The 27,824-nt window shown below is 43.8% G+C and overlaps 2 protein-coding genes across 2 annotated transcripts; both read left to right on the top strand.

Annotated features, from left to right (window-relative positions):
- Positions 1–1,693: 1,693 nt before the first annotated feature.
- Positions 1,694–23,609, top strand: LOC135496689 (xanthine dehydrogenase/oxidase-like). The gene is made up of 29 exons (XM_064786156.1): positions 1,694–1,911; positions 5,950–6,007; positions 6,387–6,498; positions 7,020–7,128; positions 7,584–7,772; positions 8,146–8,295; positions 8,854–8,992; positions 9,399–9,581; positions 10,015–10,097; positions 10,404–10,497; positions 10,951–11,045; positions 11,315–11,499; positions 11,835–12,003; positions 12,233–12,440; positions 12,775–12,944; positions 13,286–13,627; positions 14,016–14,079; positions 14,319–14,388; positions 14,647–14,734; positions 14,854–14,940; positions 15,154–15,345; positions 15,669–15,814; positions 16,065–16,146; positions 16,447–16,671; positions 17,086–17,213; positions 17,586–17,703; positions 17,969–18,055; positions 18,455–18,628; positions 19,003–23,609. Exons 1-29 carry the CDS (start codon positions 1,852–1,854, stop codon positions 19,180–19,182), a joined length of 3,987 nt encoding a protein of 1,328 aa, XP_064642226.1. The 5' UTR covers positions 1,694–1,851; the 3' UTR covers positions 19,183–23,609.
- Positions 23,610–24,493: 884 nt separating this feature from the next.
- On the top strand, positions 24,494–27,586 carry LOC135497194 (uncharacterized). Its single transcript, XM_064786940.1, has 5 exons — positions 24,494–24,508; positions 25,076–25,171; positions 26,365–26,449; positions 26,681–27,246; positions 27,554–27,586. The coding sequence occupies exons 1-5, from the start codon at positions 24,494–24,496 to the stop codon at positions 27,584–27,586; spliced, it is 795 nt and encodes a 264-aa protein (XP_064643010.1).
- The last annotated feature ends 238 nt before the right edge of the window (positions 27,587–27,824 follow it).

Below are 27,824 nucleotides of genomic sequence, written 5' to 3'. Positions count from 1 at the left end.
CACCGTGCATTATCCGTGAGTTATATGAAAAAATTGTTAGATAAAAAAGATGTATTTTGGCATAACATAAACAATACAATACACGCAAGATATGAATAAGTAAATATTTAAAAAAGTGTGAGGTGTTCTAATGTGAGGTGGCACTCCACAGTGCGGAGGACGGTGTCAAGGGCAGCGTCAAATAGGCCCCGGGCAACCGACACGAGGTAGTCTTTCAGTTCCTGTTGAGGCCTATTCATACATCACAGGCACCATAACCTATACATTTCTGGGTTCCTATAAACCCAGAAGTATTAAGGTAGCAGGAAGGGTTGGGCGTTTGTGGTTTCTGAGTCTGAGGGGGTCGGTGTCTGTTGACTGTGCTTTAAGAGAGACTGGGCATGGCGCCAGTCTCTCTTAAAGCACAGTCAACAGGCATTTGGTCTCAGTATTTGGGTAAGTACAGAATCAAGCCAGCTCAGAGAGCAATGATTGAACGATGCTGTGGACAAGTCCAAGGATACTGCATCAGTAACGACCAACTTCTCATCAGAAAGCGTCACCACCAGCATATTCAATGTTCAGTTCCAACCTGTACCAGTCCAATGCACGCCTGTCATGGTCAGCAGTGGTCAGCTTAGCGCGATATGGAACATTCTTCCGAAACTCAAGCGAGGGAAGTCTGCTCATTAGCATATCTCGCGCACTGCTCCTTCTGGTCAAACATCGTAGTGAAATCGCAATGGAAAACGTCTGGCTTTGCGCCAGACTAATAAGTGAAGACCTAATAGGTGAAGAACTTCTACTTGCGCGAGACTGCTGTGATGAAATCATCATTGCAGAGACTCCGGTGACGTACACATATATTTTTTACAATCAAAAATGCCCTCAGAAGACGACATGGAATGATTATTTTATTGATATTTCCTACTATATACCTTCCAATTATCACTTTATACAGATAGATCGGCGTTAGGTCGCATGCTTTTCTTTCCTGGTGACACTATAAAGCAAAATAGTTGCAACCCCGTAAATGCGCTATAAGTCCAATAATAAGTGACGGTGACCCGTTATAAATGTTTCGCCAGCTTTGCTTTTTTGCCGCTACGCGGCGCTTTGGGCCCTTGCGTCCAGAGAAGAAATCTGCGGCATTTTCATTGCATTTAATTCATAAATGCACCGACAGGTAGCGCCACCTATGACACCACTTGAATCCTGAAAATGGTAAAGAATTTACCAAGAAATGGCATGATGTGTGTAATCTTCAAATGGGCCTAAATTGGTTATTCCCAAATCATTAATTTTTAAAAAAATTAATGATTTGGGAATGACATTACCACCAGCACATAGCCAACTGAATCTACAGTAGTTTCTTTATTTGATGTGAAAACATGGGGTCATCGCGGCTATTGTTTTGCTGTATGGCCTAGAATTTGGCCGAGCATAATTGACACTCGCACAACTACGCCCAACCTCGCGTGGCAGATGGAAGGTATGTCACATATTGAGGCCCAACTGAGGATTGTGACATGCTTCAAATGGCACCGATGCTAGGCTCATAAAATCGCCAAAGATCCCTCTGCACATGGAAACTAAGACCAGGGCGTCAAACTGAATAGTAAAATGTATTTGGAGCAGGACGGACCCATTCATGACACCATTTAAAGTGGCACTAAACTACATAATGCAAAATTCCACCTGCTGGTTTCAATACATAATAATTGCTTCAGTGTATTGAATCACATGTGCCCGGTTATGATCTATGTTAATTCATGATAAAATTGAGGCAACACATATATCAATTCTGGATATGCATAGTTTTTGAAAGGACGATTCACGTACAGTGCTGTGGTATCATTTCAGAAAGGCAACATGGAAATACTGGGTTCTGATCAACAGTCTTTGCTCGTCTTCTATGTGAACGGGAAAAAGGTGAGTGGTTTGAAACAAGGCGATTAATTCATGTGATGTTGGTAAATGATTAAATTTCCATGCATACCATATGCTCGTAGCGGGTGTCTTTTTTCATGGGATGCAAAAATGCTTTTCAAATGTGTTCGTGGGTTGCAAACCATGAATCTAAGCAAAGTCTGTGGTTTGAAATCTCCTAGATACATGGACGTAGCTTTTGCTTCTATACAGGCCAAGAGGCAGACCTACTTTACGAAGTATATCGACGTAGCTCTGGCTTCAATTTCGTCCACAGCTAGGCCAACAGACCAGCAGAAAGGCCCACAGTTCGAAGTACAAGGACGTAGCTGTAATATCCAACATGGACCTCTAAAATCTTGTAGGTGTTTGCGCCCATATGCTATGATACTACAAGTACTGCCATTTGTTTTTAGATTCGATTATTAAATAGGAAGTGACTATTTGGCAAGCCCGGCTTACCAAACAGCGCCTTTTTTCTGCCCTAGATGGAGAGCCGAACTCATGCATATTCAACCACGAGCTCATTATCATTCGTGGCAACACGGTCAGCAACACTGGAGTTACAGTGAAACGCCTTTAGAAATGCACACTAATGCATTTAACATGCTTATCAGTAAAATCACGTTTATGACTTTTTTTGTAAATACATACTGTCATGTACATGTACATGCTTCTTCATGGATTATTGACCAAAACCCGAGTATAGTAACAGAAATTGAATCGAGAGCGGGAAGTCGGCCATTGCTAAATATGCGCATATAAATTCGAATATGACGTCACTGCTCTCTGATTGGCCAACATGTTGTAACCCCCCGGCTCGCCAAAGAGGGTAGTATTTTTGCCCTGTTCGGCGAGCCGCTTGCCAAATAGACTCGGCCTATCAAATATACCATGTTGATTTGTTAACATCAAGAGTCCGTTTCTGATCTGTTCTTGAGCCTCCTAGGACAGACATTTCAATGGCGACGACGAGAAAATGGTATAAAGAGATGCATGGAGTAACAACGAATGCATAGAACCCCAAGTCCAACTGCATTGCACGCCGTAGAGCAGTAGAAAACACGATGGAAAAAAGAAACGCCTGGACACTGCATGGCGACGCCAGATCCAAACCCAGTTGCCGTCAATGTCAAGGTCCAAGCAGAGTCCAAAAACCTTAAAGCAGCAACATTTTCGATCCCCACTGAACAAATCCTTTAGAGACGGGCAAAGCGTGGGAGGACTGGTTGGAGGGAATCGAGAGAGAATTTAGATTTTTTAAGATCGAGGAGCCACAGGACAAAGCAAATGCCCTTATCATCTACGGTGGGAAGGAGATAGCACAGCTAGCTATAAGAGCCTTCCAGATCCAGGTGAAGGTGATGTTTACGTCAAGCTGAAGGAGAAATTGAACAAGTACTTCACGCCAAAGAAGAATAAACATTCTGCACGCTACATATTTCTCACAATGAGGCCCATTTGTGGAGAAAGCAAGGTTGGTTATGCAGCCAGACTCCGAGAAAAAGCTGGGCAATGTGATTTTGGTGCAGGCATGGAAGATCGCATCTTAGAGCACATGATCGAAACCATTGAGGATAAAACCTTGCTCATTTCTCACTGGGTCAGGTGACACACTGACCTTGACATCAGCGACCGTCAGGACCTGGATATCGGGTGTGTTAAGGGTTCTCTGAGATCCAAACAGCTTGATCTCCATCTTGGTGACATTTCATTTCAGTTTGTTTACAGTCGGCTAGCCCTGAAGACAAGAGAATCCTCAAGATTTAAAATTCGTAACGAGGCTGAACTCATTTGAAGATGTACGCTGTCTATGTAGTATGTAGCGTACCGACACAACCTGCATATATCAATGTTGGCAAATTAATATGACCTCCACTAGAAATGCCATAAAGTATTACAATAAAGTAATTTCAAGTTCGCAAATAAATCGCATCAAATTGTTTGAAGTAGATAATATTCAATATTCAATGGAATATGTAATACCCCGGTACGTAGACTTAGCTTCACGACCCCCGTGTTCATACACATGAATCCACTTTTTGGACAATAATGGCATAACCTACCTATTAAGGACACCTCTACATTACGGACACCAACGCCCAGTCCCATGGGTGTCCGCAATGAGAGGTTGCACCGTACATCCCTTACCGAGCCTTTGCGGGACCTCACACACAAAGATGTCAAGTCCACTACAGAAACTGAAAGATGTCATCAGAACTAGCAGCTGGGACAGATACTGATAAGATCCTATGGTACAGCCATTCTACCGTGTCAGAGATGAGCTATTTGAGGCAGAAGATTTGGTCTTCAGATCGCACCAGATAGTCATGCCAACAAGCCTGCAGAAGAAGATTGTCAACACAGCACATTCCATGGGACACTTGGGGGTGAACAAGATGAAGCAGATGCTGAGAGCAGATAATTGGCCAGTGTATGGAATGTCAGGTCTCAACCAAGTCACATCGCCAGGAACCTGTGAAGATGACAGAGATACCCAAGAAGCCATCGGAGGCCATAATGTAGCTACCGATTTTGGTGGACAATACCCAGATAGTCACTTTAACCTAGTTGTCATCGATAAGAGGACAAGGTATCCTGAAGCTGAGAAGATTGCATCGACGAGTGCTAAGTCTACCATAGAAAAGCTGCGCAAGATGTTTGCAACGCATGGGGTACCAAGGCAGCTAGATTCCAACAACGGACCACCATCTACATCGGACGCCGGACATTTCGACAATTTGCCGAAGAAGAAGGATTTGAGCATCACAAGGTTACATCACTCAATGCCAGAGCCAATGGTGAAGCTGAAAGTTTTATGAAGATGCTGAACAAGACGGAACAAATCTGTCATCTGCAAAACCTATCAGCAGCTGACAGAGGACAAGCTCTACAGAATATGCTGATTGCATACCGGTCTCAGCCACATCCTGGGACTGGTGTGTCACCATATCGAGCTATGATGAACCGGGACGTCCGTACAAGACTTGATTACGTCGAACTAGCACAACCTGGAGACGATCCGATAGCTGAGACGGACAAGACATATATTAAGGAGAAAATCCAACGTCAGTCAACCAATCGCAATACGAGAAGACATAGTTTCGTCGTGGGAGATTATGTACTGGTGAAGCAGCGAAAACGTAATAAATGGTCAACTGCATACGAACCTGCTTTCTATATTGTGTATAGAATCGACAGGTCCAGTATTGCTGCCAGATAAAACGTCCGACAGGAAAGAAATCTACAGAGATTCCAGTCATTTTAAACTAGTTAACGCAATCGTACAGAATAACCAGCCAGAGATCGAGTACAACGCAGTACCGGATGCTGCTATCGATCGCTGGGAGGAGATGTTACGAGAGATGAACGATTCGTCTCCAGAGTCAGCTAATTCGTCACCAGATGTAGGAGGAAACCTCCATGACGACGCCGAACCAGATCCAGAGACGAATAGTTCGTCGGGTACTTGAAAGGAAACGAGACGAGACAACCAACGACACCTCATCGCAGTGCCATTACATCTCGATCATCGGGCGCTGAAAACGTTTACCAACAACCTACGGATTCAACCGACCGTTGAATCGCCACACCGCGGAAATTGCCAGCTCGAGATCGTAAACGACCGAATTATCTCGAGGACTACGCATGTTAACTAATTCAGTGAGGGACACTGTCAACTTGATTGGATGTGATTTTCAAGACCGATTTTTCCTGTACCTTTTTTCCGGCACCTCTTTTCCGGTAATTGTATTTCCTGTACCTTTATAGTTCCTGTACCTTTTTTCCACACCTTTTTCCTGTACCTTTTTTACCGTATATCTTATGCATCAACTGACAGCATTAGGGTAATTTTGTTACACTTGCTTCTTTAAAGGCCCCCAGACGATGGACGATGTAGCTCGTGCCTCTACTGACCTACAGTCCTAAAGTACAAGGACGGAGCTCTTGTTTCAACTCAGGCAAAATATTTTATCTGACTCACCACTGATTCACCTTTTTTTGGGAACACTGAAATATCTGACATTGCTTTCATTTCAGATCGTGGAAAGAAATGCTGACCCCGAACAAACACTGCTGTGGTACCTGCGGAACAGACGTATCCTTTGGGTTTCATAAAAGCATGTCCAAAAGTCCGTTTCTGCAGGATGCTTGGGTCTCCTTTATTGGCGGAACAGGCTTCTGATTGTCAAATCTATTCAGACGAACTGTCATCATCCATGCTTGTCTACATTAGCTACACGTCATCATTTAAATCCTTGGTACGCGATCTTCTTTCGACTGTTTAATGTTTTATTTTCACATACCACTCTGCCAGCCATCCTAACTGAATAGTACTTATGACCTACTACGGCTAATTAGCATAACCATATTTGGTACCACTTATAAAACCTATCTGCATCAAAGACGTTGTCCATCCTTCGTATCCAGGACCCAATCCAAAGTCAAAACATTTAAAGCCCTTAACGCCTTTCAAGTTCGACTGGTCGGCACCAAGGTTGGTTGTGGTCAGGGAGGGTGTGGAGCATGTACTGTCATGATATCGGAGCAGCATCCGGCCTGGAAGGCCACTTACCCGAATGGAATAAGGTAAGACTTGGAGTATGCGAAGGCTCGCTGCTTTATTGATGAAACTCGTAATCACACGCAGGTATTGATCGAGTTAAGGTTATACTGAGGAGGCAATTGAACGAACATTTCTTCTCATCACACTCATTATTGAAGCAATGACCGGTGTGACAGCGGATATAGTCCCCCTGGAGTCATAGTCCGGTAGCATTGTATTTGATCAATTAAGCAGCATGATCTATTGTACCGCTAACCCTAACCAAAGCATTTAGCAATGCGGGCTATTGTTACACGGACTATCAGCCCTAGGACTGCTATCCCTTGCACACCGGTTTATACTCGATGAGTTAAGATGTACGCATATAAGCACGTCGGCAACTGCAGCGATGTTAGTTTTTATAACAACCAAGTTATCAGTATTCTGACGTCATTATATGCCCTCTAACACCAAACAGAAATGTCCATAGAACTCCAGTCTCCATAGATACGCTCGTTGCAAGAAGCGAGTAAACTAACTCTACATGACACACGTTATCCTTCAGGCACTGTGCAGTGATGGCATGCCTCGTCCCCCTCTGCACCCTACACGGGAAGGCCGTGACAACTGTGGAGGGTATTGGTAACACTGGAACCAAGCTGCACCCGATTCAGGTAGCCCTCCATCCATTTCAGAAGACCATTTCGCTTTCATTGTTGGTGATATAGACAAAGGATTAGTGTATTAGTCTGAACATCGTCATCTAAATAGTTCGGAGCAATACCCTTTCTATGTCCGCAATCAAATTGAATTGAAATACCTTGCACTACAAAAAAATCACCAAAATTGCTAATTCAACCCAAAATTACCAACTTCTTTCACGCTGGAGATCACTCTGTTTAAGTCCAGAATCTGGTCGCTGTACCTAAAACCAAACCATTAGATTGTTTATCTGGGGGAATGTTGTTGCCGACAACGTCTTGGGCTTGCTTTATGTTGGTGAAGCAGGAATAGGTGCTCCTGATTGGACAAAAAGGCACCAATGGTGCTTGACTCAGCTGAAGCAAGAAGAGTTGCACGGCATCATATGTTATTTCTAAGAACACCCTTGTCTACACTTCAACCACAGGAAAGGCTTGCCAAAGCCCATGGAGTCCAATGTGGCTTCTGCAGCCCAGGCATGGTGATGTCGATGTACGCTCTACTTAAGAACAGCCCCAAGCCAGACCTTGAAGAGATACAGACGGCGTTACAGGGCAACCTTTGCCGGTGTACAGGCTATCGATCTATTCTATCCGCAAATGCCTCATTTGCCAAGGTCAGTTCCAAACTTGCCTCATTACAATCAGGGGAATTTAAAGTTCGGTTGCGGCTGTCTTTTGATACTGATGTCGAGGTCACAGATCGCCGAAGCTGTCTTTGCAATGAGTACCTCCTCCAAAATGTGACCGAAGTGAATGCAAAACATTTCATACAGCAGAGAGTCGTTCGTCGAAAGTAGCAACAACCCCGCCCAAAATTGAATTAAGCAATCGATCCGCACTTGGTCATGCTGCTCAAGATTTCGGTATTACCAAGTTTGACTTTTAAAGTCTCCAGCATTTCTAATATAGGCCTACCAGCAAGTAGATGTTACCAACTTTGTTCTTCAGTCTTTGGTAGATTTTGATCCATGGATATTCCTTTTCCAGGAATCTTGCGGTAAAGGGTCGGACTGCTGCATGAACATGCCAGGGATGGCGGAACACGAGGGGAATATTGTCTTCTCACCAACGTTCGACCCACGAACATTCACCCCGTTTGACGAGACACAGGACTTCATCTTTCCAAGTGAGCTAGAGGTTAGTGATACGTTGCAGTAGAAGCAGTGGATCACGTCCAATATAACCCCCTTCTCGGCCACGTGAACCACACTTCGCTGAAATAGTTTGGTGGGTTGTAGAGTGGTTGGACCATGCCCACCACAACCCCCTCCCTGACCATGTGAAACACGCTTCGCCGAGATAGATTGGTAGAAGATAGACCATCTTACTATTGCTTGCCATTATATGCAACCAAGCCCAACAGCCAAATGTTGAAGAATTAATGCTGCTGGAGCAACTATCAAACAGGTATGAGTTCACTCAATATCTGCCAGCGTCACGTTCTTCAACGTTCCCATGGGCAGTTCGTCCAATATAAGGTAAGAGCGCTCGCACTGCTCTAGACATGCCAGATGTTTATGTGACTATGTAAGGCTCTATGTCTTGTGGTACCCCATCTTTGCTTTCGATCGCGATGTGATATCAGTATAGAACTATCGGAGGGTGATCAATCGCACCAGAAATTGCTTACCAAGAACACGTTCATTCATTAGAGTTCCTCCTTTACCTTTTACATTTTATATTTACTATTTTTAGTTGAAAGACTACCGGAGGCAGTCACTGAAGTTCAAAGGCCCAAACGTGACTTATTACCAAACAACAGACATCAAAGAAGCCTCGGCCATTCTACAGGAGCACCCGCAGGCGAAGGTCGTAGGAGGTTGTACAGCCATTGGTTAGTTCTCCGTTTGCTTTCATTCACCTGGGCTCCACATCCTACACGGATGATAATATTCTATTTCTACTTCTTTAAGGTCAGCTAAGGTTTAGCTGCAGTGACAAAACTTGTGCATCAGTCACTGGTTGAGAAGTGCATTTCTCGGCACAGCCAGACCCTCTTGATTTTTTGAAAATATTCAATGAATTATGAATTCTCGTGACAGCCCGTAATTTCGTGACAGGGTATTCCTTGGACCATGTATTTCACGTGGGAAGACAAGTGATTTTTATTTGGCACTGGCCTTGCAAAGGATGCAGTTATACATGAAAACAAATATTTGAAAGACTCTGATGACAATGAGATGTACTGGACGAATCTGCTAAATGATGCCCTTACTGGACGTGTTTCCCTCTCTCTCCAGCACACGACCTCCAGAAAGGATCTTCACTGGTCGTTCTTAATTTGGCGAACATGGAAGAACTAAGAGACGTTACGCCTGAGAAGACTGTGATTCATGAGAATAATCACGCGGCCTTTGGGTCCATGTTGACTATCAGCGAATTTCGGGCAGAATTGAAGAACTTAGTTGACGTCTTAGAGGATGGTAGGACAACGTTCTTTTACTTAATGTCTTACATACAAAAATCTAGTAAGAAATGTTAGACCGGTAGACCTGCTGGAAATTGAAGATCAGCTGATCGACGTAAGATTGGCTGTCAGGCTGATGACTTAATGACGGTACAGTTAAAATGGACACTTTTGACGCAGCTTTGTGAGCTTCGGTTCAATGAGTTGGCTTCCTTTTGTGATGACGTGTATCACCCGTGAGCATCTAAATTCACTACATTTCTCAAACATAATTGATGTCAGCCAATCAGTAGCCCTCGACCTGTCATCATGCGACGAAGAAACATGAAAGAGGATTTTTGATTGGCCAAAGGGAGGCTTTGGATCCACTTGAGAGTACATGTAGTTATACATTAAGGGATAATTGCTTTCTAAAAAGGTAGTTATCTTAATTGTTTTTCAAACTCCAGTTCCAGGATACAAGAACCGGTGCATGAAAGCAATTTTAGCAATGCTAGACAGAATTGCAGCCGCTCAGATACGGAACATCGGGGTGAGTAATTCCTGGTCGCTCAGATATTCGTTACAACAAGACGGCTGATTGCTTGGATAGAAAGGTCACAACCATTGGTGGTCTAGAGTCTACAGCCACCGACATCACAGATGCCATCAGCAGAGGGATCCATGAGCATTAGGAGAGACCAGAGTACTTGAAATTTGGAAATGTTGAGACCAAAGGTGGCAGCCCATGGCTATGATGCGAGGTGACAGACGATTTCCTTGATAAGAACGTGCTATAGGAGTACAGCCAAGTTAGCTACATATACTGAGCAAACATAAACCATTCGTTCTGTTTCAGACCATTGGTGGGAACATAGGAAGCAGAAATTCCTCCCATGACCTGGCCACATGGCTGGCAGCGGTGGGGTGTAAGGTCATGACTTTTAAAGAAGGTATTTATGCTTTGACGCTTGCGTTTAAACCTTTGAAACTGTATGCCGCAGTAGCGTATCGCTGTCAAAGACAACAATGCAAGCATCTTTCACGTTAGTCCTCGCCATGGGGGCATCGCCGCAGGTAATGCACTTGTTTGGTGTATGGATTGGGTCCAAGCCCTAGTCTGTCTGAGGTTGCTGTGTAGGTTTGTGCAGTTCGGTGCTTGTCTGAGTTGGTAGGCTTGCGCGCATGTAACAGCAAAGTCTCGTGTCCTTTCTGCAGATGTGTCGAGGAACAGTTTTGTAACACCCTACATTCGGTACCAACATTTCATGATGACACACACACACACTCTGTTATCATGGTCAGTAAGAGATGCATGCCTGTTAACGTTTAGTTGGGTGGGAGGCAAACTTAGCCACTCGTTTTTGGCGCAAGCATGTACTAGTAGACATTCTTTTCTCCACCAGATTTCCTTCTCGATATGGACTTCTATGCCAAGGATTCGCCAGCTTTGGAACCGGGGAGAATAATAAACCAAATTATCATCCCTCTGTCCAAACAGGTGGGTTGTGTTTTGTATTCTCCAGAGTAGTCTTCTCCCTTTGGTTCATCAGCGTATTCTGAACTTATCTCTCAAGCCCTGGGACACTCATTGCTGGTGGGTGATTTCAACATTGGCATTTATCAATATCATGGCATTACATCTCTCTTTGTGCCAAAGGCCTTGTTAAGAGTAAGCTTATCTATTAACTATTTGATGTTTGAGTTAAGGTTTCGGTTAGTGTGAGGATAATTAGTAAAAATTGGTAAAAATCATATTTGTCGCTTCAGGATGAGTACTATCGGACATACAAGCACAGTAAACGACCAGAGTTCGACTGGTCTGTCCTGAGCTCTGGGATGGGCGTACACTTCGAGCCGGGCACAGCTCGAGTCAAGCAACTTACTCTTGCCTTCAGTAATCTTGGATTCCCACTCTACATGGCCAGGAAGACCGGCTCCGGGGCAATAGGAAGGTATGCAAATATTGACTGCTCGACTAGGATATCCAAAGTTTTTCAATGTACTTTCTGAACCATTAGGGCGGAGTTTTGACTCAGTCGAGTCTGCTTCATCAAGCCAAAGCTTACGAAGCTGAATATCATCTGGGCCGCAGTGTCTTGGCTGAGTGCTTTGCTTTACCAGATGAAACATCAACTGAAGGTGTTAACTTTGCTCCAATATCGGTGATGAACGTTGTTGTAAAACAGCGTGGCGTGGCCCTTTAGCACAAGGAATCTGTCACGGTCTTGACATTTAAGGCTGCGTCAAGGCTCCAATACGGTATCCAAGGCATTATCCTCTATTGCAGGCTGTGGGACGAAAGTCTTCTGTCTGACATGCAAGCAGAACTGTTGGCCGAGCTTAATGATATTCATCCTTCCAATGGTGAGAGGGTGTCACCCTTTAAGAAGACACTTGCGGCGGGCTTCCTTTTTAAGTTCTTCCACAGTGTCAATGATGAGATGCAGTCAACAAAGGTAATTTATCTCATTTTAAGTTCTCCAAAGATTGCTATTCGCATATTTAGTTTGTAGACTATAGATGACCAACCGGCTACATTGCGTTGGGCAACCCGAAGGCCTCGAACTACATTTGACCAGAGGCCTCAACCACTATAGGCTATCGGAATTGGTCTGCATGTGAGTCTAACGTGGAGAAGGGAAGCTAGTCACACATCGAATCAAGTTTGATTGCTGCTTCTTTTAGGAGGATTTATCTAAGAAGAAGGGGAGAACTACTTCGACAGTTCTAACTGAGTTAGCCAAGGGTGCAGTCCGCGCCACACAAGTGTTTGAAGAAGTTCCTGAAGGACAATCCATTGCTGATGCTGTAGGAAGACCATTGGTTCACCAGTCTGCCTTCGAATGCACGGCAGGGAATGCACGATATACTGACGACATCCCAAAATATGAGGGTAAGTTTGACGATATTTGCATAATGAGGTAAACTTTGATGTTCAAGACGAGTTATGAACTGAAAGCTCAAATCTAAGTGATGTTTCCGAGGTGGAAGATAATGATAGTTCATCTCCAGAGTGTCAGAGTTTGTCTGAGATGTGGTGGATTACGGTAGTAAACACATGTAGTGCCAGGCAAACCTCATCCACGAATTGCTGGCTGACTTAAGTCTGGTGCCAGGCAATTTTCAGGTTTGCAATCGTTTGTGAAGGATGGTAGTGCAGAACAGAGCAGAATAAGACAAATGCTTGATCATGTTTGCCTGCAAAATGATGTGACGATTCCTTTCAGATGAGGTGTACGTTGCACCAGTTCTCAGCAGGAAAGCACATGCCAAGATTCTTGGCGTCGATCCGTCTGCAGTCCTTGACCTTCCTGGTGTCGTCTGCTACCTCGACCACCATGACGTCCCGGGAAAGAACAAGTTCAATGCGGATGAAGAGTTGTTCGCCTCGGAGAAGGTAAGGCATCTCTTGTGTTATCAGAAATCAGGGGAATTCGGTGATCTTTTTAGAATGGTAAGATATATTATTTTCTCTACCATTACCTCTATAGGATTAATGCTAAAAACGGCTGTGGGGTGTATACATTGATCGAAAACAAAACTCCGCCTTTTTTTCTTCCTCAGCGTTCGCTGTCTATTTGGTGGTATTTCGGTAATGTCTAAAGCTCTGTAGAGGTTATGAATTGCATGTAATTGGGAGGCCGACAGGGTCTCTCCGCCTGTCACGGGAGCCTCACGCTCGGCCAGAAAGAACGATCGGAAAATACTCGCCAAGAAACTCATCATTTTGTGTTCAAGGTGACCAGCGAGGGGATTTTGATTGGTGCCATTGTTGCCGAAGATTCGTTGACCGCAATGAAAGCAGCAAAACTGGTTAAGGTAAACTACGAGGAGCTGAAGCCCATTATCAGCATCGAAGATGCAATGGCTGAAAACCCTAACAAGAAGCCTGATTTACGAATAAAAAATGGAGATTTGGAAGCAGGATTCAAATCGGCTGATCATGTTTTGGAAGGTGAATTCGAGACCGGCGCCCAGGAGCATTTCTACATGGAGACGAATGCAGGAATAGCTGTTCCAAACGGCGAACACCAGGAGATGGACTTGATTGGAGGCACGCAGTGTGCATCCAATCTCTGCGTAAGTATATATGAGATGAATTGGGTATTAAGGTTGTCTTGGCATACTATTAGTACGAATGCTTTTTCGATGAATTAAAGATATTGTTGAATCATGGCTGTGGCGACAAGGACAGGAAAAAGTAGTTTTCACCAATGAAAAGTTGATATCAATTGAGGTTATAGACTGATTTTGTTTTCGACCTTATATAATCATAGTTTATGTGATGTTGGCTTTCAAAGTGACCACTCACGTCCCACTCTGAACTGCTACTTTCGTTGAGTATGCATAATCGCGTTCGCTGGTCACTGCCGGTGGTCTTCGACTCAATAGTGTCCAGTGTTGTATTCCCTATCAAGGACTAGTCTGCACCTCAACACATGTTCCTCCTAGTTTATTTTGTTTACAGGAATATATGTCAACGATCCTTGGTGTTAACCGAAACCGTATCAACGTCAGAGTGAAACGAATGGGTGAGCGGTCACAATTTGACTTGCTTTTCTCAAGTCCTTGAGTAAGATAACAGAAGTCTGTCAAATTCCATCCAGCCCCCCCCCCTCTTCTTTGTTTTGCGGCCATCTAAATTCGATCTAAGTCAGTTACTGCTCTCAGAAGCCTGACCGGCTCCATACGGCACACATGGCCAGACCACCTCAGTTAGTCTCACCGTTTAGAGTATCAAAGAGACAGATTTCAATTTCTTCCATCATAGGTGGCGCATTTGGTGGAAAGGAAAGACGAACAACGGCTATGTGGGGACCATGCGTAGTGGCGGCAAACAAGTGAGTCATTGAAACTACAATCTCCAGATACCCATGATAGTTTGATTGTTATCGAAACTTTCTAATTCCGTTACATTTTGACTATCCTACTGTGTAGGCCTACTGGTCCACTGTGCTCTTTGAATCTGGACCTTGAGACGTCGCCTGCGTTTTAGCCGCTGCTTTTATTGACCAACATCCATCAGACCACTTTATCACAAGACTTGTTTCACTGGGATATTTCGTGAGTTGGCCTACAACTTAATCGTTCTTTCACAGATTACAACGGCCTGCGAGGTGTGTGCTGACTCGAGAAGAGGACATAATTAACACTGGCAAAAGACACCCAGCTCTATTTAAGTATAAGGTAAGCAAGCAAGAACAAACTTTGCTGATGTCACGTTATGACCACGAACTGACTTTCATTTAAACGATTGGATGATTTGAGGCCACCGCTTAACCTCGCCAGGTTTATTTTCCTTTCAGGTCGGATTCAGTAAAGAAGGAAAGTTCACTGCCTTGGAAGTTGATATGCATCTAAACGCCGGGTACTGTACGGATTCATCGATATTTGTAAGTGACTTGATCATAAACAGCCCCATTCCGGATACTGTATCAAATGCGATGAGATATCGTGTGCAGGGTGTGGTATCAGAAACTCCACGGATTATGATATTAAAGTGGAGACGCAGTAAACGCAATCGCTGGAAAATTATAAAATGATCTTGCAATTTGAATACTCTATCAAAAAAGGATATCAACCACACTTTTTTTCTCAATCTACAGGTACTCGCGGAAGGCCTCGTCCACATGGAGGGAGGGTATAAAATTCCCAACTTCTATGCCAGAGGACACGTCTGGTATACGAACATACAGTGCTCTACTAGCTTCCGGGGGTTCGGTGCCCCTCAAATGACCACTTGCATGGAGAACATCCTTCATGACATGGCCCAGGCACTGGCTCTACCACAGGAACAGGTGAAGCAATGTTATACCTTGAAAGTGCTTTACTGATCATGTACTCTTAATGTCACTCTTATTCTCCTTTGTACGCCAGTCTTTCATGTGTTTGGCGACCCGTAGAAGGCACGTGATGAAGACCACAGGCTAAAGTCCCTTACAGACAAGTTCAGGGGTCCTAGTCAGTCTCAGTACGATCCAAATAACCTCTACGTTAAGCTGCTGCGCAGTGTAAAATAGAGTGCTAGGAAAGATGTTTTCAATAATAAAAGGTGTTGAGGAATAAGACTATAAGTGCCTTTAAAAAAAATTTAAAAATACTGTTGTCTGCCTTTTTCCAGATTCGAAGCGTGAACCTGTTCAGTGAAGGAGATGTGACCTTTAGCGGTACGGTACTGAACAATTGTACCATCGGGAAGTGTTGGCAGGGGTGTCTCGAACAATCTGACTACAGAAGGACACGAGAGGAGTTTGAGGCATTCAACAGGTAATTTCACTGGTCCAACTGTATAAAAGACTATCAATATACAATACAGTGACGTCACAAACTGGAAGCCAATGATGGCAAAGAGAATGAGTTTGAATATCAGGTATGTGTGTGATCGCCTTTCACAACAATATATACTGTAGACTGAAACTTCGGTCTTTGGAGTAATATTTCTTGTACGAACTTTCGAAGTTAAGATCTGCTAGTACGTGCCACTGATGTGGGTTCACCTCCAACTTTTCTATTACAGGAAGCACAAATGGGTAAAACGAGGAATTTCTGCCACAGCTATTAAATACAATTTGATGGCTAACCCGCCTTCGGATTCTCAGGTACATCATTCAACGAAACCTATCAGAATCGAATTCCTATGAGCCAATCAACAGTCTCTGTTGATTAATTAAGCCTACTGTATGATCCAATCAACGACCTTGATAAGCTATTTACAATACACCAATCAGAATCGACCAATATTTGTCATGCTTTTCTTGTCAAGAAACCAGCATTTGAGATGAATACAGATGCTGATGGCTAATCATACTTATGCAACTGCTTAATGTGACCTTATTTGTACAGATGTATATTTGTTTTAAATGGGCAAACTTCATGATCAATTTGTGATTGGTTTGTAGGGAGCAGCCCTAGTAAACGTCTACGTTGACGGCAGCGTGTTGATATCACACGGAGGGGTCGAAATGGGACAAGGCATACACACAAAACTGATCCAGGTGGCCAGCAGGGTGCTCAACATCTCAACTGATCTGATCCATATCAAAGAAACATCCACCGATATCGTCCCAAACACTACTACTACAATGGCCAGTCAGTCGACTGACCTTTTTGGTGGTGCAGTCAAGGTAATATAGTAATACAGTTTTTTTGTAAAGAGAGGTTTTTGATATTGCTGAAGTAAGATAAAACCTTGCAGTTATGTTATGAGTAAGGTTTACTCTCACTGTTGTAGGCCTGTAGGTCTTCATCGAGGTACATTAGCGTATCTTGGTAGAGAACTCGGAAAGCTTAGGACATTTTGCGACCAAGCAGCGACAAGGAGGTTCCCACAGAGGAACATGGGTCCGGTAAGAAAGGAGACCTCTTGATTAGGAGTCCCACACTCCAATACTGATCATGCAACAGTAAACACCATCGTACGAGTACCACCTATACTATACCTATACTACGAGTCACTCCTTCCTCCCTGCAAGGAGCAAACTCTTGCTCCCATTTTAAATGTTGAGACTAATAAATATTCCCATTTGCTGTTCTTCTAGAACGCCTGTGATAAGCTGATGGCAAGGCTGCAGCCGTACAAGAACAAACAACCTGATGGAAGCTGGAAGGATTGGGTGGTGGGAGCTTTTGAAGACCAGGTCAATCTGTCAGCAACTGGATTCTGGAAGTAAGTATCTTGTCTTCAAACTGGTTTGTTTCTATTCGACCATGTTAACCTGTCCGGTGTTCTCCTGGCTTTGATATTACGAAACATATCTGTTTCAGTACGTTTGAGTTTGATGCTTTGCTGGATTGTCTGCCATCAGAACAAATGTAAGAATACCAAACTAGAGAATCCATACCAGGGCCATCCTTGATTTTGAGAAATTCAAGATGACGTCCAGGAAGGCCACTATTTCATATTTTAAGCTTTGATGTCCTATTCTAAACTATCCTGGTGTTCCACTTGGCTCACATCTGCCAATACCTGTTACGAGAATCTAGAATAGGCTTGCTAAAGTAGAGAACCACAATCAATCCCTGGTCATATTCATTACAGGTGCTTGGGAGGCAAGGACTTCGATTGGGAAACGAGCAAGGGAACGATCTGCGCGTACTTCACGTATGGTGCGGCTTGCGCTCAGGTTGAGGTGGACTGTTTGACAGGAGACCACAAGGTAAAGCTCGGTCAATTCACATGAGAGCACCGACGGGTATAAGTGAGGATGAGGAGGTATTTAAGATGCCTCAAAAATACGGGGTTTGTGGTGACTTGAGCGGTAGTTGTTTCGACAATCTGGTTGATAGACATGAGAATGCCCTGGCCGGTAATTCACCGACCTACATGCCGGCTGAACCAAAAGCATAACACCAAACCATCGCAAGCTACATGATGGCTGCCGAATGAGCCATGCCCTTGTGTCATCTTGTCCTTTCTTCCAGCTTCTAAGGACTGACATTGTGATGGACGTTGGTCGAAGCATCAACCCAGCCATCGACATCGGCCAGATAGAGGGGGCCTTCGTCATGGTAAGACAATCATTTTTCTCATAAATTTGCGAGAACACTGATGAGATTGATGGCGACCGCTGAACAACGTGCTGATGCAAATAATTAAGGGGTTGCGAAACGAGCTAGGGAACGGTCAGCGCGTACTTCACGTATGGTGCGGCTTGCGCTCAGGTTTAGGTGGACTGTTTGACAGGAGACCACAAGGTAAAGCTCGGTCAATTCATATGAGAGATGGGTTCCCATCATCGTCAAGATTCATAAACACAAAACGTTGCTTTGCTTGTCTACCGAACGAGCACGAACAGATCAGAGGTGTCACATTTCGAAGTACTTCTGGGCTATAGTGTTTCACTTTGATACCTCGATCACTGAAAGCCTGGAAATAGTCCATCAAAGTAAGATGGTCCTTTCTTCCAGGGCTGTGGATTCCACACCATGGAGGAGAATGTGCACAGCGCAGAAGGCAAACTTCTTACAAGGGGCCCTCACTCGTACAAGATCCCCACGATCAACACCATCCCGAGAGAATTCAATGTCACAATCCTTAAAGGTGTCGAAAATGAATTTCCAAAGGCTGTTTACTCATCAAAGGTGAGGATCGCTTATCTGTCTCCATTATTTGACAAGATAGTGGAAACAAATCGTTTGGGTATGAAAAGTCAAAACTCTTCATCAGATCAGTTGCAAGTGATAACACCCCTTATTGATGAGCAGGAAACAGCCTTCATCCGCATACCAGTATTTAATCGCGTGTCTGTTCTTAGGTTATCGGACTGAAAATAACAAAGGTATTTTGCATGATGCGTGGCATAACACATCAGTGTGGCTCATGTTGTAGTCAGACTTGAGACATGCGATCCTGTGCAATTATAGAAACATCTCCCAGCAGCACCGCCTGCTCGGTTATCATAAGCGATACACCTTTCTGCACCAGCTTTTTATTCCGGTCGTTGATTTTGTTCCAGGGTATTGGTGAGCCACCCTTGTTACTGTCTACCTGTGTGTTCTTGGCGATAAAAGAGGCTATTCTGGCCAAGAGGAAAGAAAACGAATTGACTGGCGTCTTCAGGCTGAACGCCCCGGCTACGTCAGAGAAGATACGCATGGCATGCGGGGACAAACTTATCGAGAGTGCACATGCTTAAAGCCAGGACATATCCGCTGGAAATTGCGGGAATTACTTGTTTGAGAGGTCCTTAGAGAGCCGCTACTGCACACCTTTCTCCTTTCCGAATTGGCGTTCAAGAGCATTAAAAATAACCAAATAATAATGCAATACCTGTCTAGTATTAGCTAGACATGCCAGCTTTAAAGCTGAACTGCATGAACAAAAACAGAAGCGTCCATGTTTTAAAAAAAGACCACGAGAAATGGCCGAGAGAAAGGCAAACGCCCGAAACACCCTTCAGAAGTCTGCTAGAAACATGATCAGGGTTGAGGGTATGGGACCGAATATCCTACGAAAACGAGGCATTTTCAGTCAAAGCGAGGCATTTTCTGTCGTCTGCTAACGAAATAAAGGACATTTGAAGTTTATCTCCTTCGAACAGAAAAGAGCTCCAGGAATGGTACCGATCATCCCAGAATGGGACAAAACTTCCCGGAATGGGACCAAACATCCAAGCAATGGTGGACGAAAATCATTTTGATCAGGATCAAGGCCACTGGGCTGCTTGAAATGCCTGTCGTTTTATACGCCTTTATAGAATGTGCAAACATTTGTGTGTAATCTTTGTTCAACGTCTTTGAGCGGCTTCTAGTTGGCAACTGCAGGAAGAAAGTCATTTTTTATTTGCTGTGCGTGATTATGTATGCGGCGTTTTCTCTTGGCAATGTTCACCTTAGTCTTGTTATCTTCTTCTATTACATGTACTTGAGAAAATTTCTGGTTCATCTCTCAAAAATTAAGCATGATCGCCATTCATATAAGATATATTCTGCGCCCGAGTTCCCGGGTTCGAATCCCTGGAGAAGATTTTGATTTTTTTTCTCTTCCATAATTCTCCGAGACTGTCCGCATCGTCATGTGGCTTGCTGGTTTGTAAAATCAAGTGCATCGAAGCATTGGAGGTCTATCATTTTCATGCCGTATTCAGAAGGACCTTTCGATCGTTTGAATTTCTTACTATTGCCGCATGGGACGCTCTGGTTTTGTGCATGCAGTTCAGCTATAATGACGATTTGTGATGCCGTTCTTGCGAAGTTACTCGTTGGCCTAGACGGTGACTCGAAAAGGTTCCGACGGTTTTAATCTTCCCCAAATTTGGGGGTTAATATCTATTAATCTATCTATCTATCTATATTAGTGTAATCAGTCTGCTCATGATTAGAATTGCGTGTTCACACGTGGTCGGTTTACATGATGACTTTTTGCCAGCGATTATTACTTTAGTGTGAGAGCTGATTACGCCTCCAAATTCCCATTACTGGTAAAGGTAATTTTCGAAATCGAATTGCGGAAAATAGCTTAGGCTTATGTTTTAGTTTTAGAGTATGGTGATAGCGCTGGGCCTTGTACTAGTAGTTGAACTGAGGTTTTATTGGTCGAGATGCTTTCGTTTCTTGATGGAAATGGTTTAAAGAAGACATGGCCAAGGTAATGGGTAACAATGGTGTCTAGGTGTGTATAAAACTATAGTTCTTCTCACTGGGAGAAGAGAGACCAGATTGGTCAAAAGGTTGAACATGTATTTACTTGGTAGTTTCCATTATTGACTGAGGCATGTTTATGAGTCCTTCTGTAGGTTCAGAAGTGTTAATTTCCATGTGTTGAATCACAATAGTCTTAAGTTGCGCTTCCAACTAGTAAATCCCCGTGTTTTTGCGCTTCCACCTTTGAATTGCAGTGCTTAAATAGACCCGTGTGTAAAAACCCGTGTCTATTAGCCCCATCAAGCTCGATGGGGCTAATTTAAACACGGGTTTGACACATGAAAGAAACACGGCAAGAAACACGGCAATCTGTAGTTCCTTAGCACGGCGCAGATGGCGGGTTCGATTTCTGTAATTGCTGTCCCTACGGCGCATGCGTGATACACACTTTCTAATCTCCAACATTTACAAAACACATGAGAGGTACTAACTGCAGCGGCACCTGTTGCCGGATCAACTAACAATTATCTTATGCTGATTTTAAGTATGCCTGTTTCGCCTATTCCTGTTTCGCCTACAAAATTCCTGTTTCGCCTATTCTTGTTTCGCCTATTCCTGTTCCGCCTATTCCTGTTTCGCCTATTCCTGTTTGGCCTATTTCCTGTTTGGCCTATTTCCTGTTTCGCCTATTCCTGTTTCGCCTACTTCCTGTTTCGCCTACTTTCCAGTACCCCTACAATAAATCGACTCTCCCTGGGGGAACCTTAGGGATGCATGTCCATTTTATGGGGAAAATGTGAGGGGACAATTGGATGATGTTAACGATGTGATGACAATTTGACTAATCAAATGCCATCAACTTTGTTAACAAACCATACCATGACCGTTTTGAAAGAGTCACCTTGAAAGCGGGGACAGTCCGGGACTTATTTGACCATATGACCATACTGACACACAGTAAAAACTAATCGATTAAGTAGAGTAAAGCAGTCGCTTATTTTATAAAAACAGGAATTCATGACTTTTTGATAAAAATACATAATACTGTACATTCTCATAATTATTTGATCAAAATCAGCTGTAAAACCCATGTCATAGTAAAGAACAATGTAGCTATAGGTATTCTTTCTATTACGAAGCCAGTTACTGACTAAGACAAAAGAAAGAGAATCCACAATATAAAATGCAGGCCTAAGAAACCTTTCTCAAATCTAATGAAAGGGTAAAACTTTCTTACTATTTTATTTCTTGCCTTTTAAAATAAGCTAAAACATAAGCCGATGTAAGCTATGTATAATTTTCCAAAGTTATTCCGAATAATACTGAAATAATCGACATGTCGCTAAATCCATTATTTCAGACTTTATTCTTAATGATAGCCTTTGACACTAAAGTAAGGGACGGTTCATATTCCTACGTCTGTGGGGAGGTTAGCAATACATTTGAATAGGCGAAACAGGAATAGGCGAAACAGGAATTAGGCGAAACAGGAATAGGCGAATAAGGAATAAGGCGAAACAGGAATAGGCGAAACAGGAATACACCGATTTTATAGGTGGAAGCGCTCGCCGGGTTTTTCTTGCACACGGCGAAGACACGGGTGTCGAAAAACCCGGGGATTTTGGATAGGTGGTCCATTTTTGTGCTTGATACCACAGTATGATTTCTAACACTCCCTAATAATCTTTCATTAAACATAATCCCATCGTTTTGACAGTCAGCCTGTTGAGTCGTTATTTAGAGCCAAAATAACAAGAATAGGTCCTTGTCGGAGGTTGCAAACAACAACCCGGCCGAACAGTTTGTGTTGCCTCTAGGAATGAGACATGGATGATCTCTCCTTACATTATCGATAAATACTCGGGATGAATCAATAGTAAGGCCTACCGACATGCAAATCTTGGTGCCACAAGCATTGTGAACCCGGGGGGGGGGGGGGGTTACATCCGTGCTTTCAAGACGCTAAAATTTGTCGGATGAGACGAAAAGCCGTGGTCCCTACCCGAGTGTCTGTACCAGGGCAATTAGGTGGACAGAAAACTGCAGTGGACTCCGACACCGGTAATGATGTAGGCCTTTCTGATCGAGGATATGATTAATGTTGCAGGACCTGGTCCGATCATTGTCATTCCATGTGATACAATCAAGAGGCCAATCGGATTGAGTCGTGTTCGGGTATTACAGCCCCGGCATTCGTTTTCTGACATACTTACTGATCTCAAGTTTTAGATTTCACTGTTTAGAGTCGACTAATATACAGGTTATCCTTGCCTATAACGTCTTCTATACCTTCTTGTACAACTGAAGATGTACCATACGTTTAATTAGGCCCACCCACAAAGGGGTATCATCAGAAGTGGGTGTGAATACTCAAGACATCTTTGTAGTAAGCCTCGGTAGACTGAATCACGGGTGTAGAGCTATACATCTGTGATTTAATGCATGTTTCAATGGCAGACACTTTTTGAAAGTGATGTCAAGCATTCTGTGATCCACACATGGTCCTCCAAGGGCTCAATTGGACACAACAGCACGTTTGACCCGTCGGCCAGGTATTGCGGAGGTAGTCACAGTAACCTAATGCAGAAAAAATATCAACAGTCATGAAAGATTGTCTTCAACTTAGTTCTGAGCAATTAAGAATTACTGTGTATATAAAATATCACTGCACTTATCTTCTTAAGACACAAAATGCTTTCCGGAATCACGTTTTCTAACTCAGGTCAAACATTCCCAGTTTAAACATTAAGTAAAGTGCTAATTACTTCAAGAACGTCATCAAAAGCAGAATTGAATGGATTCACAGCTACCTCCTTTTGAGTGCCAGAGGCCCAATGAATCAGGACTTTCATCATGCCAATTCAAGTCCACGATGGATAAGGGTATTGGAGGTTTACCTTTGCAACACAATAGAAACCAGGCCATCCCATTACAGTGTGGGAGGAGTACAATCGAATACAATTAATAAATGCGGGCCTCACGCCCCTCAAAATGAACCTACTTTAACATGTATGCTCCTTTGTGTCGTCATTTCCTCTCAAGGTCTCTCGGTAAGCACGCATTTCCTTAGCCAAACCGATACATTTAGCCACCGTGAAGTCTGTGCCCAGGGATCCCGACGAGCTGCCGATTGATCGGCATGAATTTTTACTGTCTCTCGATTTTAGAAATCTTTGCCAGCGTGTAATAATTTTAAATTTTGGTCACATCTACACAGCAATCAAAATTGGGTCTTAATTGCATGTAGGGTAATAATGATTCAATTTTCGCCCCAAGCTTGTTTACCCCATCGCAACGCTCCTTTACGACCCTTATATAACAACATGTTACACCTTTTGTAAAGTCTCAAAGAAAAGGAACAACGGATCGTTTCGGACAGTTCGCAACGTATATAGATATAAACAAAAGCCTCTATTTGCTAGCAACCGGCGGCTTTTGTGGAAGTTTCGCGATAATTCGAGAAGCATCCATGCCACGAATCACACACCTTTTTCTATGCAAGATGGGACCAACGGGTCGCTTCGAATCGTTCGTGAACTTTCTGGAATATTCCATGACGCACTTACGTAGGATGTGTTAATTTGGAGGACTGCCCTGTGAAACAATCATGACCATATACGTCGAAAGTTATCGAAAAGGAAGGGTCTCGGAAGGAAGCGCGGTTAGTCAGGTGTGATATTATCCAGCTCTTTCCATTGGCTACTCTTATGGCAAATACCAACTTTACTTTCCGTGCAAATTTATAAATTGAGCCTTAGGCCGAGGGTTGTCTTTATTAAAACAGACGCGGCCTAAACGTTAACTTAGTTCTCTTACTTAAACACAAAAAATCATTGCTTGCAGTATAAAGACTGCGAATTGGAGATGTCTTCAAATCGGGTAGGTTGAAATTTCCCTATTTTGAATTTCTTTCGCGCTTTCTACTCTTACCTTCTAGACGTTTCCAAGGGTCTATACGCCCAACTCCACAATTCTGTTGACTTAGATGAAATTCTCACACGTTGTTCCCACAAGGAAGCCTCTGATTCGTAATGTTGTACATTTCGAGATTCTTTTTCTCGGGTCACGTTGTAGAGTACAGACGTCACGCGATGGTCGAGGAGATGCAATCGAACAGACCCCCATCACCCTCTGTCACAATCTGTTCCCCCCAGATTGCGGAGAATCTTATCTTTAATTTACCGGGCGGGATAATGCTGCTTGAGCCCTGGGAGAATGGCTGCGTCACAAGAAAAACAGCCACAAAGTTTTTGTTCACGACGTTTCAGACAGTCTTCGCAGTGTATACTGTCTTAAACGTCGTGAACAAAAATTCTCAGACGAAGAACCGAAGGAACTTTAGGGTATTAGTAAACCTTCCAAAATGCCATTTAAAGATCATTTATAGTGGAAACTATTTACCACCGCCTGACTGTAAACATCTCAATCGTTCTTTTTCTCCTGCAGACAAACAAACCTATGCTTGAGAAACGCCGTCGTGCTCGAATCAACAGAAGTGTGACGGAATTGAAACGTCTCGTATTCGAGCTTGCGAAAAAACCGGTAAGTGTACAGACTGAGACACCTTCAGGAAAAAACAGAAATGGACCGTTGCAGAACTTTGATATATCCGGCCTAGGATAGAACGTAGTCCGGGAGCAGAGAGGGTAACATTGCATTGTTGTATTAAGTTTTTTTACTGTTGATTTTGGAAGCTGAGGGTCTCTACTTTCAGAAACTGCTTGATGACATGTTGTAGCCCTTGAGCAATTTGTGGAATTCGAGATGGTGTCCAAGATGGCCGCCATTTCATACAAATGACCATAACTCGCTACCTATTCGACCTGGGAATCTGATTTTTGTCTCTATAAGTTTTAGCGTTTAGGTTTTACATACGATTCACGATGTCCCTTTTCACCATCGCGTCATCTTTTCACGCCTAATTCACACTAACCTGGCAAGTGAGAAGTGACAACGTGAACTCAATAGGGCCGTTTAGACACTTTCCAAAAAGACCGCATTCCGATCCGATCCGATCGAACCCCATTCCAGACCGGATGTGGTCTCATTTTAATGTACCCGTTTAGACGCTAACAGCAATGAGAACTGATGTGGACTAATTTCTTTTGGTTCCACCAATAATCCGCAGAATGTCGCGGTGGCGTCACCGATTTAGCGCCACAATGCGGGTTATAATAGTACTAGGCAAGCTCGTTCTTATGGTAGCTGCTGTCTAGCTTCCGCTGAATGGATTGATCGCTCCAAATATGTATGAGATCGAAAACAACCGTGTCTGTGAACTTATCCTTCACCATATTGGAATAATGAAAATAAGCCAAGAGAACTTACTATAAAACTGACAATCAAAATGACATTAATTCCCGCGAAAATACACGTGTTTATAATGAAAGGAAGTATTGCCGAAGTACCATATCCAATACGCATGCGTGTAGGTAAAAAAATTAGTCCAGATGAGGCCGCATTAGGCCCGATCGCGTTTAGACGACCAAATTTGATCCGGATGCATCCGGATTAGCCCCGATGGAACCAGCAAAAGAGGTGGACCACTTGAAGACCCGATGGGACTACATGCGACCCGATCGGTTTGCGTTTACACCAGGGAAATTTAGACCGCATTCGGATTCGATCGGATCTCATCGGGCCTTTTTTCTGTCGTCTAAACGGCCCTTATATAACACCACCCTTCGGATGCTCTAAGACAGTATTCTCACTTACCTTTTTAAATTGTTTTCTAGGCAAATGATGCCATTATGGAGAAAGCAGACGTTTTAGAAATGACTGTTAATCACCTGAAGAATAGGATCGGAAGGCGTAAACTTGGTAAGTGACCGGATCGTATCCATAAATAATCGATATCATGATTGCAAGAACTGCACGTATCAGGAAAGCGGTGGCAGTAGTAACTGGATCGAAATTTAGTTAGTTTTTCCGGTGAAAGCATGGCGGGGGGGGAGGGTTAATAAAAGCAAGGCTGAAGAGTGCCTCATATGTATCGTGTATATCGTTATTTGCATGCTTTAGATTCCAATCTTTGTTTTTGCATTCTCGCAGATAATTCAGCGTCAGCAAACCCTCGTTCAATGGCGTATTACCGGGAAGGGTTCACCGCCTGCACCAGGCATATCCTGGATTTCATGACGATTGAGTCCTCTAGCTCTGGGGTGCACAACAGGATGAGAATGCTAAGTTATCTGCGTAAATGTCTCGAGGTGGACACAGCTGCCTCACCCAACGAGGAGACCCCGCCACTTGAGCAGCTTACGGCTTCAGGAAATGGACGCAATAGCTGCGTCTCGAATCGTAAACGGAGCATCCATGAGACTGACATGTCCTTGTACAACATTTACAATACCGAGGACAGTTGCAGCTTTACAGATGAAGGGGAGGGACCCCTGAAATGCAGGTTGTCTCCATCTTCCTCTATGACGTCCAATTCCAGTTTCGAGCTCTCTCGGTCCACCGGGATCGAGGGCTGCACAGGAGACAATGTGCCTTCTTCCTCCTCACCCGACAGCGCAAGTTCGTCCAACAAGGTCCTTAACTGCTCCAAGTCATATGACGCGAGTGGGCAGTTCGGCCTCTTGGGGCATTTGGACTCGACAAAAAATCTCGGCGTGGTAAATTCATGGCGAGCAGGTCTTAGACGTACGGTGCACAAACCGAGTGCAGTACCCTCGGCTGCTTTAGTGGCGCAAACGTCTGTTGAGAAACCTGCGTCGCCATGGCCAATTTCAAGATTTACTTCAGACGGGTTGTTACCTACTTGTGAATTGACAAGTACGCTTACATTTAGCCCTATTGAAGCCACAGCTTCACAGCAAAATATGTCACACAGCCCCACACACAGCCCGGGTGCAACGCGCTTTTCCCCTGTTTCAAAAGCACCTGTTCGTCCTGTTCCGAGGCATCTTTCCCCCTGTTCAGCTGAGTCACATCGTCCTGTCGAGGGATCAATAGCGAATAGCGATGTCGTACATGTAACGCCTTTCTCGACGATCATACAGGTTGCTCAATGCTCCGCGGCACCGATTTCCGTTCTTTCACAATTTGCACATAACCTCCATGCAGCACCTGTTCCGCTAGTTTCAAATGTGACGCACAGACTTGTCCCTAGGGTAACATATACCACCTCGCCACTCATAAACGCGCAAGCGCACAATCATAAGAGCTTCGTTTCGGCACCATTCTCACCGGT

Source organism: Lineus longissimus, chromosome 12 (genome assembly GCF_910592395.1).
Source record: "Lineus longissimus chromosome 12, tnLinLong1.2, whole genome shotgun sequence".
NCBI lineage: Eukaryota > Metazoa > Nemertea > Pilidiophora > Heteronemertea > Lineidae > Lineus > Lineus longissimus.
This window is presented reverse-complemented; position numbering and strand designations above follow the sequence as displayed.